General features: G+C 44.2%; 1 protein-coding gene across 7 annotated transcripts in view; it reads left to right on the plus strand.

Moving 5' to 3' along the window:
* atp2b3b (ATPase plasma membrane Ca2+ transporting 3b) overlaps window positions 1–16,444 on the plus strand; it is a 54,707-nt gene extending 38,263 nt beyond the window's left edge. For 3 of the 7 annotated variants that reach the window (XM_086132136.1, XM_086132309.1, XM_086132222.1), the window contains one exon: window positions 11,493–16,444. In XM_086132136.1, the coding sequence (XP_085988262.1) occupies window positions 11,493–11,987 (495 nt within the window). In that variant the 3' untranslated portion in view covers window positions 11,988–16,444. Of the gene's footprint in view, window positions 1–1,492; window positions 11,359–11,492 lie in introns of those variants that run through there. The other 4 variants (XM_086132390.1, XM_086132472.1, XM_086132557.1 and 1 more) reach the window with 3 other exon arrangements.
* Window positions 16,445–16,943: the final 499 nt, after the last annotated feature.

A 16,943-nucleotide genomic window follows, 5' to 3' on the forward strand; every position in this document is an offset into this window, starting at 1 on the left:
TAAGTGCAAAAGTAAAAAGTACAAAGACGTACACAAAGAAAATAACTTAAAGAAACGATATCTTTCTTTTGTATATTTTTTTTAAATAAGAAACTGAATTTTTGAAGGCCAGAAACTCGTAGTTTTTAGGCTGGCACAAGACACGATGCATTTGTCGGAATCATTCTCGTAGCCGACAACATCAAACAACTCTCAATATGGGCGTTGATGCTAATACCTCGCTTCTCCGATTCAGTTGAAGTTGTTGTTAGCACTTCCTGGTTCACGTTCTTCAAAGGTTTCTCAAATCTCAGTCAATCAAGATTTCAACAGTAGGCGTTGAATGATTCAAAAGCTGAGTCATGAGTTGAGTTGAAGTCGATTAGCGCAGAACATATTTCACGCTATACACCGGTTTCACATAAAGACAGACATATCTCATTATATAATACTAACAATAAATAAAGAAAAATACAAATCACCTTGACCATGAATGTATTTTTTCCTGCCTGTTTATCTCTTCGAAGAGCCGATATTGGATTCAGTAGCATAGCGTGTTGTAAAGTAGCACACAGACAAAAAGTTGTTAAGCACACATTATTGCACGTAGCATTTTGGAACCGAAGATGGCGCTTCACTTCACACCGGTGCCCACATTCCACGTGGCCCCGCTGTTATGAATATTTTAGGACTAACGGTGATCAGAATAGCTGTAGGTCGGAAGGCTAACTGCTAGTCTCATGCACGGGGGTCTGACCATTTTACCATCACATCTCAGCATGCATTCTGCGTAGATGTTGGAAAGTAGCTTGTGAACAAAAGCGATATTTGTCAAAATAATTTGTGTGTAAACCAATCTGTTTCAATTCATGGTTCATTTGCTTTTATTTTAGCATAAACCTAACTCATTATACCAAAACATTTGTGTCTAGTATACCGATATTTGGTATTGTTCATTGTAATCCAGATTCTTTTATTGTTTGTTTGTTTAAAAAAAAAACATGTGAAGAGCCGCCTTGAAAAAATAATTACAATCAAAATATTGCAATTATTATAAATAAAAATGCAATTAGATTAGATTTCACAATCATTCAGCCCTACTTGTAAGTCAAGTGAATCAAGGCAAACCCCCCCCCCCGCCCCCCCATCTGATCTTGTATCTTGAAAAACTTAGGGGTATTAGTGGGGGCGTTCATGGAGTATCACTATATTTGTACTTTGCGTGTGTGTGTGGGGGGGGGGGGGGGTGAATTGGGGAGCAATTATTTGAAAGACAACAAAACTGCATCAGCATAGGCACTAATGCTGAGCAAACCCTCCAAAAGCGCCTGTCTATGTGGAAATGAGAAATGAGTTGTCAACACACACACACACACACACACACACACACACACACACACACACACACACTCGCACGCACGCACACACGCGCACACACTCAACGAGAGGGTTCCACACTGGCTGCGATCCTGCCGCCCTCACTGAGTGCCACTGTTTTATCTCTGTCCTGCAGATGGAGGTAGTGAGCACATTCAAGCGAAGCGGCTCGTTTCAGGGAGCAGTGAGAAGGCGCTCCTCCGTGCTCAGTCAGCTCCACGACGTAAACACTATATCTACCCCCTCTCACGTAGCTCTCTCCACCGCAACAGCCAATACCAGCCCAGCCCCAGGGAGTGAGTCCGCCGAAAGCATGCACACACAGTTTTCTTACACGCACACACACACACACACACACACACACACGCACACACACATTTATGCACGGCACGTGGACTTGCAGTATTTTACAGTCGATGGTTGTGCCCCCCCCCCCTCCAGCTCACCCGCTGCTCATGCGTGTACAACGTTTCCTCTATGCTTTTTTTTATTTCTTATTCTCCCTTTCAAACAGCACCCGGTCCTGACCAGCTGTGTAATTCTGGTCTGATCTGGTCTGGTCCAAATCCAGGTCTGGCCTGAGTCCAGAGTGTGTTTGATTTTATGTTTGAGTGTTGAGTGTGGTGCAGGAGGTGTGCTGTCAATTCGCTCACTGTGTCAAGAGTCCTGCCAGAGGAAGACTCACGTTTCAAGGGGAAGTCAAGTCCGAAATGTTCTTGACCATATTTTCTCTGCAGCCCCACTAATCTACGTACGATATTCAGATAATTATTATTGCGTTTGTGGGATATGAATTCAGCAAAAACAAAAAAAAATCCATGTTTTCATCCATCTCAGTGGGCAACCATTTTGCCACTTGCTGTCGACTGAAAATGACATCACAGTTCCTAATTTTTCAGACTAAACGTGAAATATCTTGCGTGTGTGCGTTTACGGGGGAAGCTACGACCATTGCTTTGAGCGGACAGGAGGAGGGTCTCTCCTCCTCCAACATGTAAACTCAATCTGGTGACGCGTGGTTGTGTTGGCTGCTAAATGCTTTCTTTGCTGACAGTTCAACAGGTGGAAACAATTCAGTCCACTCTCAAGATAATCTAACCCCCCCCCCGCCCCCTCCAAATTTCCCCAAGGCCACACTTTTTTTTTTGTGTCAGTCCCAGCCCGCAAAGGAAGCTGGCCATGTTGTATATACCTCTCAGTCCTATAGACAGCAATGATATTGTCCCACATTATTTTAAATTTCATTATGTTGCGTGTGTGTGTGTATGTGTTTCACTTTATTTGGATGTGTGGCTGCTTGTTCTGCTCATGCGAGTGTTGTAGTAAGTACGTTCTTGATGTCGATTGGCTGTCGCCACCATGCCTCCGCCAAATAATCACTTCAGCATGAAACGGCGAAATAGGCAAAAGAGCAAAATTTTTGCTTGGAAGTCTTCAAATGTGCTACCCGGCACCCAACCGCACGTGATTACGTGAACTGCATTGGCTATTTATGGATATGCACTGCCAGAAATGCACACGCATTCAGTCTGACTGTAGCATAAGGGCTCAACGTTGCGAACGTCACATGACCAAACCAGGAAAACGGGTCAGTCGTGATTGGTCGTTACCTGAGTCCATAGGTGTGATGTCATTTTCACTCGACATGTGGCAAAATGGCCGTCCCCCTGAGGGGGATAAAAATAGGTGGATTTTGCTGCTCATTTTAAATTCCACAAACACGATATTAAGAAAACCTTTATTAGTCTCGCAGTGGAGAAATTCCCAATTCACAGCAGCAAAGTTATGAAAGGAAGAAGTAGAACAACAAAATATAGGAGCTGCTGGAAAGGCAGCCACTCTCGCGGCGCCATCTTGAAGTCAAAATAACAAAAATAACACAACACAACACATAGGACACAGACAGTCGTGCAATCTTCACCACTTTTCTGCATACACTTTGTTGTCTGAAGCAGTTATCGATGAAAGAGGAGAGGATCAAAGTGTCCTTTCACCAGTGGATCAGAGACGTCATGCTGAAAATGTGCACACGTCTGCTACAAGCTAAAGTTTTGAAAGCAAACACGAAGCTGTAGCGTCCATTGACGAAAAGAGATTAGTTCACTTCTCCTGTCCCGCGTAATCCGCTTCAAACTCCAAGCCGCGACTCCCAGTTCCACATCCGCATCGGCGCTCCGCGCTAACGCTCCTTTCTTCTCATCGTCGGCTCCTCAAGCCTTGCATCCATCCAGCCGCAGACCGTCAACAGCACCGATCTCTCCGCTGAACAAAGCGGGGCTGTGAAAAATGCTGCCCATGACAGGCGCAAGACACAAGCGCCCCGGGACTGTCCAGCAACGACAGTCAAATGGCGCCGACATTCCTCCCAGTCAAAAACAGTGCTGGTATACCCATGCTGCCGAGAAGGCGCAACCACCGAGCACAGAGTCTCCTCCTTGATGAATGCCGTGGCCAAAAAATGCTGAAAAAAGTCCACATCAGGTCCACACGACGTAACAACAAACACAAAGTGACAAAACAAACACAAAGACAACAAAAAAAGCAAGGCTCATGAGAGCACTTGCCGACGGCTGCCTACTCGGGCGCCATCTTGACTTCAAACTTTATTATTAATTAATTAATAATACTTAATTAGAATGTTTAGATTCGTGAGTGTGCATGGAACATACATATTATTGTGAGGAACATTTTTGAGTTGATATCCCCTTTTAGTAATAATACATAGTTGAAATATACCCCCCCCTCAAAAAAAAAGAAAAAAAAGAAAATGAAATCTATTGAAATGATCGAACTGATCCTGGTGGAAGGTAAGGGTCAAAGTTCACAGAGGTGAGGACAGCTCCCGCTGCACCATGTCTTACAATATTTCCTGTGTGTCAATGAGGTCAAGCCAGGTTACCGTGTTTAAAATGACTGCTCTCAAGTTTAAGAAGTCAAAGAAAATAAGTTGCGGGCGTGACATTCTTGGAATGCTTCAATTAGAGTATTGGCCAAAAGCTGTAAACCTTCGAGTATAAAAGCCCTCAAAACCGCTGCTGTTGCCTAACTTGCCATTCGAAGTTGAGTTTCCCTTTGAGCTTTGTTTCTCCTTCGTCTCCTCCTCTCAGTTTTGTTCAGCGTGTTTTGGATCGATGATGTCTGTAACACTACTTTCAGCTTCAACATCTCACGTTTGCCTCTCGTCCTGAGCCCTCCAAAACGTAGCGGTTTCTTTCCCCGTCCGTCCCGTTTGTCTGTTTGTTAACTTTCTCTCTTTCTCCAATGCCACTCTTGACTTTCTCTTTGCTGTATGTTCTTTTGTTTGAGATATTACAGGATGTCCTGTTTGCCCAAAGCGCTCCTAAAGACTGAAATGTACTCTGTTCTATACGTAGTCGAGTTGTTATCTTGTAGCTGTATTTGGATTGCGCCAGATCTGAATACAGGCTTAGTTTAACGCTAAGATTTCTTTAGATTTTCGCATCCTTTTTTTTTCCCCCTTGTTCTTCCTTCTTTTGTCATTTCCCTCGTCCTTGATGTCATCCATTTTTGTCACTGTCCCCATCTCCTGTGGAGAGTAGCGCAACCCACCTCATATTTCCTCTTTGATTTCTCTGTATGTCAGTTCGGCGAGTGTCTGTTTGTGCGTGCGCTTGCTGATGTGCCCGGAGCCGCTGTTGTGACCACCGCTGTGTGTTTCTCAGTCCGCGTGTGAGCAGACGAGCTGTGTGTGTATGGCGACGTGCGTGCCGGTGCTTTTGACGTGTCTTTGCGTGTGTGCGCATGCTTGCGCGTGTGCTTGTGCTGTCTCCTCATCCGTCCTTTCTCAGTTGCTTCTCCTTTCCTACCTTGCTCCTTCCCTCATGCATTTATACCTCCTGCCATCCCACACTGCCTTTCTTCTTCATCTTGCGCCGTCGCTCCGAGTGACGTAGGAGGAAAGACAGAGAGGCTGGCGTCGACGCTAAACCACGCCGCTTTCTTGACTGTGGCCATTTTCCGCAGAGGCAAAAAATCTTGGCCGTTCTTGAAGAATATTTCTGTTTTCCTGTCATGATTGCAGTACAGCATATCATGAAGTGTCTTGCATTTTCATCGCGAGGAGAACCTTTGCATTTGAGTGGAAACTGGTGACTGGTAGAAGTCAAATGAAGGTGTGTGCGTGCAGTGATAAAGGGTGCTGCTGCTGGTTAGCTTGCTTTTTTTTCCCCCTTCAATTATTTTCCCTCAAAAGTTCTTAAAGAGCTTTTTTGTGAACACCTGGTCGTAGCATGACACGTACAGTCTTGAATTTGGACTGACTGATGTTCTCACTTTTGGTGGTGATCGATTCATCTGTGGGATGACAACACCACAACGACATGAATGAGCAGTCAGCCCCCCCCCCCCAAATACTCACCAATGGGGCAGTGATTTCAGGTCTTGTCATTTTCCCTGAAAAACTGTTATCGCCCATCAAGGCACTTTCGAATGTCATGTTGACGCCTGCCTTATTACACTTGGAATGAACGCGGTACTATTACATGGCCACCGAATTAAAACAAGACCTTGCCTTGCATGAACAAGTGCTTCAGCCCGCAGGCTGTAACTCTTGTGTCTGACACGGACTCGGGCAAGTCACGCAGCCCGCCGTGTGTGCACGGTAACCCTGTGCAGTCCGCACACGATTTATACGATAGAGTAGCCTGTACAATGACTTAAACTGTAAGTCATCCCGTATCTGTCGACTATTGGGCTATGCTCATGTTTGGTTTAAAGATGGCTGTGAACATCGGAATTGATAGAGCAGTGATCTGAACTCAAAATGTTTTGATTTGCCTAGTCCAGGGGTCGGCAACCCAAAATGTTGAAAGAGACTTAATGGACCAAAAAACAAATGAAAAAAAAATTAAAAGCCTTATACTGTATAAGCCTCACAATGAAGGCAACACATGCTGTATGTATCGATATTAGCCACTAAGTTGGCTACAAATACACAATAAGCCTTCATGGTTAAACGTTTTTTCCCTTGCGGTGCATCCTGTAGAGGAGGGGTTCCCAAACTTTTTTACTGCAGCCATCTGCCTGGCATCCCGTCCGTTTAAATAGAAACGTGTGTTGCAGGCTATGATCATTGACAGAAATGTTGAAATTTAATATTTATTCTACACATTCTCACAGCATTGAAAATCATTTAGAATGTTTGTGTCATGTTTGTACTCCTACAGAAGCTATATTAAAACGAAAATATATTTCCCTCCCCCATCTTTTATTCATTTTTAAGCATTTTTGAAAAAGCTCCAGGGAGCCACTAGGGCGGCGCTAAAGAGACGCATGCGGCTCTGGAGCCGCGGATTGCCGACCCCCGGCCTAGTCGATCTGTCAAACAAAATCAGAACTTCTCATTCACACATTTTTGCTGGATTTATTTCCACCATTAACCCTCTTCCACATCCACACTGTGGTACAATCAAGTCTGTGCCTGATTTGCGCGTGCAAAACGTACAATATGTAAGTCAGGTGTTCTCCAGAGAAAGCGACATGATGACTCTGTTCATGACATCCGTAGCACTGTTGCAGAAAATTTTTCAGAAATGGTGTGTTTTATGTCTCACTTCATGAAGGAAAACCTCAGCCTTTGAGTGCTGCTCGTGTTCAGGTAACTTCTGCGTCATGTGTTTACTCCACCGGTGTTCTCGGCAAAGCAAGCCCAGCCCTCCGACTTCCGTATTTTAGATTTGAGATATAAGAAGGAAGATGTGTGTCTTTCGCGCTTTCATCCACCTTGAGCAATGCTGGACCTTTGTGATCCCTGCGGATCCAGTTTGTTTTCATTTCATATTGGCCTACTTTCATCGACATACAGAGGAGTTCAGAAAGAGATTACCGGTACTGTTGAGATCAACCCTCTCTCACTTCTCCCCTCCGTTCCTTCATTCGTTCTTGTGTTGTTGCATATTTTAAAAGGGGGTGTTCGCCTCCCCCCCTTTGCGTCAGAGACAAAAAGAGAGAATGGTTGTGGCAAGAAGGGCTGCCGCTGAAGTGAAAAGCATGCATACCAAAAGGACGGTAGCACTCACCGTTTGCTCACCTAACGTGAGATTTGGGAACTCTTGTAAGGGCCATCAGCCTCACAGCTTCTCTCTGTATTTATGTTGCAATTTCTTCCCATCAGCATTTTATTTTCCCCCCACCCCACACAGCGGCCTCAACCTTCCAGCGCCTCTACCCTTGTACTTTTAATCATAATCGTTTTTCCATCAAGCTATGCTGAGAGGGCCGGCAGGGAGGGATGAAGGAAGAGAAAGGGAGGGAGAGGGATGGATGGAGAGAAGCTGAGAGAAAGCAATAACACAGCAGCGCCCTGACCTCCAGGTCTCTCTGGTCACACTGTGGGCGACATATACTCGAAAGTTTACTCCACCTACGGGGACCAAAAATGAAAACAAACCAAGTGCCGACAAAGTGAGAAAGTAACGTTCTGAAACCTTCTCAGTCTGCATGAAGTGTTTTTCTGCTGTCTGACAGGCTCTTTGGAAAAACAGATAAGCACTGAACCTACCGCTTGACCGTCTGTCTGTCTGTCTGTCTGTCTGTCTGTCCGCCAGTTTGTCTGTCTGCCAGTCTGTCACCTATGCCAGAGTCATGTGTAGAGACTTCTCAGAGTTTGGCCAACTGCAGCATCGACAACCCCCCCCCATTGAAGCTACCTGATTGTCAAAAGTATACAGTAATCGCTGTCGCAGTTGATAGAAAGCCTTTGGCCAAACGGTCTCTATGTAAGTCTCTGTCTGCCCGCGCCTGTCTGTTATCGTTACATTCAATTTTCTCCTTTTCTTTGAGCTCATTCTGCTTTCCCTCGATTTGGCCTTGAGGGAAGCGTGCATGGAGCGACCGCCATGGCCGGGGAATGCCTTTATGCGCACCTACACCGCACACCACATCACGCACCTCCCAACACACTCACGGACCTCACGCTGGGTGTGTGTTTGTATGACCGAGAGAGCGAGAGAGAGACTGAGTCTGTGAGTGACAGTCATCTGATTCAGCATGACCTGGCTGCCTGTGGACGCGTGACACGGCTGACTTTGAACCAATCACCTCCTGTTTGAAATAATCGAACCAATCACACGCTCTTCTAACCTGCTGTGACGCCTGCTTTCTTTTTTTGCAACTCTTGAATTTTTTATTTTTTTTTTTATGTCCCGCAGCAACCTTTCTCATCAGCATCATCCTGATTCCACTCTCTTCGTTTCTCTCTCTCATGCACGTCTGCAGGACATTTTGGCAAATGCGTGTGTGTGCACGTGTGTGCGCACAGCGATTGCTAACAGATTAACTCGGAACTCACAGTGCACATTTTTTCCAATGCATGCTGATGTCCAAAGTGCCAAGCTCACTCCATGGAAAACCGCCTTTCCGTTCTGTTACAACGGCTGCTGCATGTGTGTGTGCGCGTGCGTGCGTGTGTGTACTTGTGCGCACCTGTGCGCGTGTGTGGCCACTTGGTGATTTCTTGATTCTACATTCAACTAACTCACTATTATTGCTTCTTCTCCATCTGTGCCTGGCATTTCGCCTCATCTGTGTGCATGCATGCTAGCCGGTGTGCTGCAGTGCGAGTGTATTTTTACCGCACGCTCAAACACACACTCACAACACACCCTCACATTTTTGTCGACTCTTCCACGCACGTCAGGTGCGTATTTATGCGAGGTGTTTTGCTGCTTCTGTGGTCTTTGTGGATGCTGCAAAGTCTGTCTGGTGTGTCAGAACTGACATAAGTGTTTGTCAATAGCAAACTCATTTCAAAACACCTTTTTTTTTTTCAACATCTTTTGATGACACGCGGGATCAGGCGGACTCCCACTGCACTTCGGCTAAAATGAATTAATTTTTACTCTCAGCAATGTGTTTGTACAGCAAATAACGACGAATGCATGGCCGTAGATAGACAAAATTCTCTGCAGCAGAAGTGGACGGACGACCGCGAATCCAATGGTGGGATGCAATAATCCGGAGAGGTTGAATCAACGGGACTTCTTCGATTTGGAATCCGTCTGTCTGGGCTTTTAAACAAATGACTTGTTTCTTTGTGTCTGGTGGAGTGCCCCCAAATGTAATTCTTAGGACGTAGTAGCTCTTGGGAAGCGTTCACATCACTCATAGTCATCGGTGCATTTGAGTCCTCTCTCAAATTATAGGCTCATTTCATCAAGAATACGTTGTTGTCAGAGCAGCGTGGTGTACATCATGTCTGCTTCACAGTTGAAAGGTTTCAGGTCCAGCCTTGAATGAGGATGCACTATCATGGATAAATTACCCATGAACCGAATGCTGTTAAGCATAGTGGACGGATGGATTAGGACCAGGGGTGGGCAATTATTTTTTGCGTAGGGCCACATGACAACCAGAAAATATTATGGAGGGCCGGATCAAAAGGGTGAACTAAATTCGACATAATATTAATTGGATTTCTTTATTTAAGAAGCAGTATTTTGCATTTTTTGGCACGTTTTTCAGACTTTAAGAGTACATTAGTCGTATCGAACGGGATTCCGTCGTATCGAACGGGATTTGCTTGACTTGGCGCTACTGCGGGCATCCGTATCGTCTCCCCCTTCCTCCCTATGCTCTGCAACTTCAAGTAACTGTCCAAATGAAATGAATGCAGTTGTTGACATCGAACCTTAATTGCGTACCAACCTTCGGCGGGCCGGATTAAAAAGACCAACGGGCCGGATTTGGCCCGCAGGCCGTAGTTTGCCTCTGGATTAGGTCATTGACACAATGTCCCGTGAGTCTGAACATCAATTAGTGGAACATCAGTTTTGGGATTTGGAAGACTCATATTTATTAGTGACTGCATTCTTATCCGAGGCCATACACATTTTGGAACAAAGATTCCATCTGGGGGATGCGTGTGTCCCCCACCAGACAGTGTAGGAGTTTTTATTGAAATGTTGAACACAAAAGAAGTCCAGTTGCCTTTGATTCAACCCCTACGGAATCTCATCACCGGGATAATCGATACGTAACGTTACGATAACATCCTGTTTCAGTCAATCAAGCTTTGAGTGGGATAGACACAAAGCCTGACCCAAAGTCATGACCTTTCTTCCTTGAAAATTATCGACAAAGCTGTCTTTAATTCAAACGGCTTGCATAGGCCACACATTTCCAACTAGCCGAAAAGTGCGTTTTTATAGACATGCAATTCCTTTGTTTTGGCTGTAGACTGAAAACATTCGGGTTTGACATCAAACAATTAAAAAAAAAATCTATCAATGTTTTAGCTTTAATTTCCAGGTATTTAAAGTTGGATGATGGAAGATTCACAACTCAGAAGATGCACCTTTTGTTTGAGTCCAACCCTATTTCTTGTGAGTTAAGGAATTGGAACATGCGACTGACAGGTGCGCTTTTTAAGCCATGTACAGTATGTCCTACATTTAATATTCAAATAATAAAGCGCACTGATTTGTAGATTCGTATTCAGAGAGGAATCCTGCTTATGAAGTCTACATTTACGCTAATTAGTAATGTTCGGTATGGTTGATGCAACGGGCATAAAAAAACTGTTAGTTTTCTCTGTGGTGAAAAACAAGCAAGCATAAAGCTGAAAAACGATGGAATATCAATCAGAGCCACCGTGCAAGCATTTTCCGTACTCAGTACAACAATTTGAATTCTTATGGAGAAGTTAGGAATCATTGGTGGACAAAGTAACAGACGTTGAGTGGGTAGAGTAAGGAGGAAAAAAAACCAACAAATGTTAGTGTTATTCACTTCAGTCACTGTTGCTGAGCTAAATATATGGGCTTGGATTATAAATCTTCTGAGTTGTTTATCAGATGCGATAAGAGATGGAAATAAGGGGTGAATGTTGAATTTCTTTCCCTCCTATTCATATTTTGATGTCAAATTCAAATGTCTCACTTTTGTCGCTTGACGCAAAATTTGAAAAGAAGGAGAGTGACGTCGTCATGAAAAGTTAACCGGAAAGCCGCCTGGCCCCCGAGTGTCTGTCCATTTGTGTCTGTATGTCTGTCTGCCTTCTGGAGAAGACCAATCGGTCTTTGCGGGTTTCCCTTGACTTGTTTTCCCCCACTTCGGCGTCTGACTTGTTCTTCTCTTGCTCTTGTGGTTTCTCCTACGCCTTCCCCTCCTTTCGGCAGATGCGAGTGGTGAAAGCATTCCGTAGTTCGCTGTACGAGGGCCGGGAGAAACCAGAATCCCGCAACTCCATCCACAACTTCATGGCCCACCCGGAGTTCCTCATCAATGACCTCATCCACAACATCCCGCTGATTGATGACACCGATGTGGACGACGACTCAGAACTCAGCAGATATCAGCACGTGCACCCGGCTCTTCGCAAGCCGCCGCCCCCTCCCACTCAGCCCCAGCCCACGGCCCGCACCCGTCCCACTCGTCCATACCGCCAGTATAGCCTCCCAGTGACCCAGTGCAACCGAAATAATAACAACAGCGGCGGCGCTTCATCAATTGTCCACGCCAACAAAAACAGCATCAACACCATCACCCCAAGCAACCAAACCCCTCGTCATCATCACCATCAACACTGCAACAACCATCATAGCAGGGACAGGTTGGGGAAGCCCCCAACTCCTTACCTAGCCCACCTCTACTGTGTGGAGACCACCTTATAACTTAGTGGGTCGGGGAGAAGGGGAACTGAATCCTGAGGTGGGGCAGAGGAGAGAGCTTGGGGACACACACATGACATTTCCATCCAGTCTCTCCTGTGTGACAGGAGGGGGGAGGACGATGGCTGCCGACTCCACATGAACATTGACGCGATCAAAGTACAACTCCCTCCCCCTCATCCACCAGCCGCCCGCCCCGCCTTGACCTCGCTCGCTCTTCAGCCTGGCCTCCATCTGCCGACGGTGGGCTTGGAGACGGAGGGGCTCCCTGGCCGTGAACCCCCCCCCCGAATCCCTTCATTCCGACCGGTGTTAATCGAGTGTGGTTGCCGTGACCCCGCCCACTTGCCCGCCAGGACACCACAACCACCGTGCTCAACAATTATCTGGTTTGTCATTGAAAACGCCAAGCAGCTCATTTTTGCTTGTGATGTAATTGTTGACGCTTTAAATTCCTCATCCGTTCCGCCTCGATTCATTCATTTCGGAACATGGTGCTCATTAGTTTTCCGTGTTGCTTCACTTCTTGGCTTTGTCACTGCAGCGTGATGTTCATTTTCATTTTACATCCGATCACTCCCCACTCTCTCTTTCAATATGTGTGTGTTGTCTTGTCTCTTCTGAGGAAAAAAAGAATATATATATATATATATATATATACATATATATGGTCTCTATATACATATATATATACAGTATATATATATATATATATATATACACATATATATAATGTGTATACATATATATATACTGTACATATATACATATATATATATATGTATATATATATGTACGTACATATACAGGTATATAATGTGTATACATTTCAAAGTTACCCTTCATTTAGGCCTAATAGTAAAGGAAGGAGTTATACAAGTATATATACAGTACATATGTATATATGATATTATTTTATTTTTTTTATTAATAATTGGGAAGCGACAATACCGAACTTGTCATCAGTCGCCAATCCTTGAATGCTGCCCCGTGTCCACATGATATGTTGTTATCTGTGTGGGATGCGCACATCCCTTCGCCACGGTTCAGCGGCGCCATGCATACGATGAACTGGCGGATGGCTTCCGTCACGATGCTGTATCCGATCGAAGCCTCTTCATTTCCTCTCCCTCGTCTCGCTGTTCCTCTTCGCCCGCTTTGCTTCGGCTCGCTTATCCCTAATGTGTTCTTTTTTTTTTTTATTCTTTTGGAATGCTTGTGAAGCATTATCCCTTTAAATGGCATCAGGTCACAATGCACAGACTTTGGCCCTTTAAGACTGACACTCACCTCAAACCTGCTCTTGCTCACATGTCATGGGGTCAACACCATCATGGATGGGGGGGGGATAGATTGATTGACTGATTGATTCATACAGCTAAATATTCATTTTTGGATTCGCCCCTAACCATGATATGTAAAACATTGTCAATTATGTCATACAAATGATATTTGATCATTTAAGTTTCCCATCAGTAAGGAGCAACGTTTAGCTAACATCCGGCACTGCAAAAAATAAATAAATAAAATCATCAACTCAAACTTTCAAGGCAACAAACTTAACATAACAAATCATTTTAAGTTGGGTCATTTGAAATTGGCTTTCCCGCATTTCACAAGAAAGAAATAAGAATTAACACAATCCCAATTGAACAACTCAGAAAATTGTTTTGGAGCAAACAACTCTTGCTTTGTTGTGCTAACTATCATTGTTGCCGTCAATGTCAGTAATTTATTTTTATAACTTGTTCCGACTTAAATTTCTGTGTTAGCTCCCCAAAAATAGAAGTTGTATATTTTAAAGTGTGATGGTTGCATGAGAAGATCCGTAATTTCATATTTGTTACGTCGCTTAGCATTGTCTTGCTTGAAAACTGGACACACACACACACACACAAAACTAAGCCGCTTTCTTATTTAGAAATGATAATTCAGTAGCAAGCGGAAACCTGCGGCGTTTTACTCACTCGCTTGTTAAACTCTTGAATATAATTTCTAAAGTGTGACTTTCAGCAGCTCTAAGATCAGATTCAATGGAAGAACTTAGTGTTACAATTGTCCCCACCAGGCCATCCCCGGCTCAAATCGTTGTTTTTCATAGCCAATGATTGAAATACGTCACAATATTTGATTGTTACGATATTTCATTTTCAGATTCAACTTCTCTTCAAACATTTCACCGTCGTCCTTTTTCTTCTGCCGCGAGAAATCATATGCATTTTTGCTGCCTCATAGTGAGGCTTTCGGGTTCCATTGCGAACTCCTTTGTCAGTGACCAATTACGGTTGCTAGCCTGATCAAGGGAGGCAAGTGAACGGACCCATTCTATCTTGTACAGTCTAACTGTATATATTCCACTACACGGACCGACAACAGCACTTTGCTTTTGCAGAAATAGGTGGGACAGACTTATTTTTTTTTTTTTTTTTGCATATTTACGTCCATGTGGCTCTGGGGTCAATTGTAACACAAAAGCAACAGACAAGCCGGCTGTTTCCAAATCACTTTGAAAGGAGTCATTGAATTAGTGTGATGTGTTATTTGCTCTCGGTTGGCCCCGCGAAGCTCTTGTCTGAGATCATGGCAACAAGGTGAAATTGTTCATGTTTTCAAGGGTAGAACGCAGCCACACAAAGAGTTGACAACATACATGATGGTAAGACCATGTGAGCCGGTGACATCACATTCCTCCACATTCAGCTCCGTGACCTTCCGTGGACATTCCAAACAAGCGTGTCCCAAGTTGTACCACGTGTGGGTGAACTGCTGACTTCACGTTGCCTTGGAGTGCAACGCAATGCAAATCAAATCCCAACCCTCCGGTCACCACCACCACCACCACCTTCTTGTCCTCGCGCCTCCCCTCACTTTTTTCCTGTTGACGACCTGACAGGATCCACCACCAGAAAAAGGCAAGGGCGGATAATATGCAACTGACTGACATGTCATCCTGTGTAACCCAGATTAGAACTGCAGTCCAACAGGGATGCTAACACATGCAAAAACAGAGCAGGAACACGCGTGTCCTTGCCCAGTTCCGCTTCAGGAGGGGCGCAAGGCTCTCTGGAAAAAAAAAAAAAAAAAACGTAACTGTACAGAACTCTTGTCTTCTTGAATGCTCATCATCATGTGTTCCTCTTGTCTGTTTTGAAGCATGCATTTTGGTATCATTAATGTCACTCTTTATGTGTAGGTAAATCATTTAGACGACTGTCACAACTGTGTGCTATGAACTCTCCACGTTTGCTCTCTCTCATGCACACACACACACACACACACACACACACACACCTGTTCAAGTCTAACCCTGTCTATTTCATAGCCTCGTAGCACAGCTCTGTCGGTGCTTCTTACGGTCGACAAAAAAGAAAAAGACACACACACACACACACACACACACACACACCAAACATACCGAGCAAATCTACAGTGTTGTAAATTAGACGGACCAGTTCCGGCCATTTCTGTCCATCTGTCCAGAGCCATGTTACATTATGATGTTGTGAGTTAGATTAACAGAAGGCAAAGCAGAATGTGAAAAAGAATATATTTATCCCAAATTAGAAATTGTACCACTGCATCAAAACTGTACAGCTCGCCCCTAAAGTGCACACGCGCAACTTTAATTTACAGGTACTATGTTCCTGTTACTCTCTTTTATGCTTATTTTTTTTCCCTTACCTTTTAGTCCTTTTACTTTTTGTAAGGAGAGGAAAAACGAAACAGAAGCACTTGTACATTACTATGATTATTGATTTTCTCCACCGGTGCTCCCACTGATGGAAAACAATATGTTGCACATTTTCCTGAGCATATTTTGAGGGCTGTGTTTTCTGTCCAGTGAACAGACCCTGAAGCGTGCGGAGGGGCCCAGATGCTTTTAAGTCTCTTGAGACCGCCGCGGTGACTCTGTAAATAAGCAGGAGACAAATGTACTTTCTTATTCTCAAAAGGACTGGACGACTGGAGGGCGGCACAGAGCTAGAGACCGCAGAAGTGCAATGCATCTATCGTCTGCATTGTTTAGGCTGCTCTTTTAGATCTGCCGCAGGTTTTTAACCGCCCGGGGGAGAAATTCTGGCTTTTACATTATTCATGATACACACTGTTGTAAATTTTGTGTGTGGAATGGTCCTCCTCCTTGCACAACGCAGAGCTGTTCTGCAGACAGAAAATGCAGCCTGGACTGTGCTGAAATTTAAAAAAAAAAAGACCAAAAAAAAAAAACCTAACAAACACAAAGACTATTGAATATATTAAAGAGTTACCTGCCTGTTACTTAAGCGAATAAATATCTATATATATATATATATGAGGAAGAACACACCTGTATACTGTAGACAAACTGTACGGAAATCTAAGATAATTTATTGGGAATTAAGTCCTACACCTTTTGTCTGTATGAAAGAAAAAAAATCATCAAAGTATTCTACAATAATAACTTTGACAAGTCTGTGTGATCCTGTGTTGTCTGTTTGCACTGAACCTGAGTGGTAGTCATCCACATTGACCAAAAAATACCGGGCGCTCCCTACATTCTGAGATAGTACAATTGATCCGTGCGCTCGTCTCGTTTATGTTAAACGGCTCCTCGTCATTAGCAAGTTGTCAGTTTATGTTGCAAAGGACTCATCTTAGGATAACCCACGCAAAGGATTGAGAAAGGTTGCCTGGCCGGGAGCAAGATAATGCAAGGAGTTCTCCAGTGGAGGATGTCGGGGTGGACAGACAAATTCTGGCTTTCCTCACTTGTAGTTGCTCAGCTTTCCAGTCATCTTTCAGTCGCAGCTTGTTTGCAGGACTTGGTGCTTTCATTTTTCTTTTCAGTAAATGGACATTAGATCAAGCCCTTGAAGAATACAGTAATCCCTCGTTTATCACGGGGGTTACGTTCCAAAAAGAACCAGTGATGAGTGAAATCGGTGAAGTAGTGAACTTTATTTTTTTTTAATTATTATA

Source organism: Hippocampus guttulatus, chromosome 1 (genome assembly GCF_054856545.1).
Source record: "Hippocampus guttulatus isolate MCC_2025c chromosome 1, RoL_Hgut_1.0, whole genome shotgun sequence".
In the NCBI taxonomy this organism is placed as follows: domain Eukaryota; kingdom Metazoa; phylum Chordata; class Actinopteri; order Syngnathiformes; family Syngnathidae; genus Hippocampus; species Hippocampus guttulatus.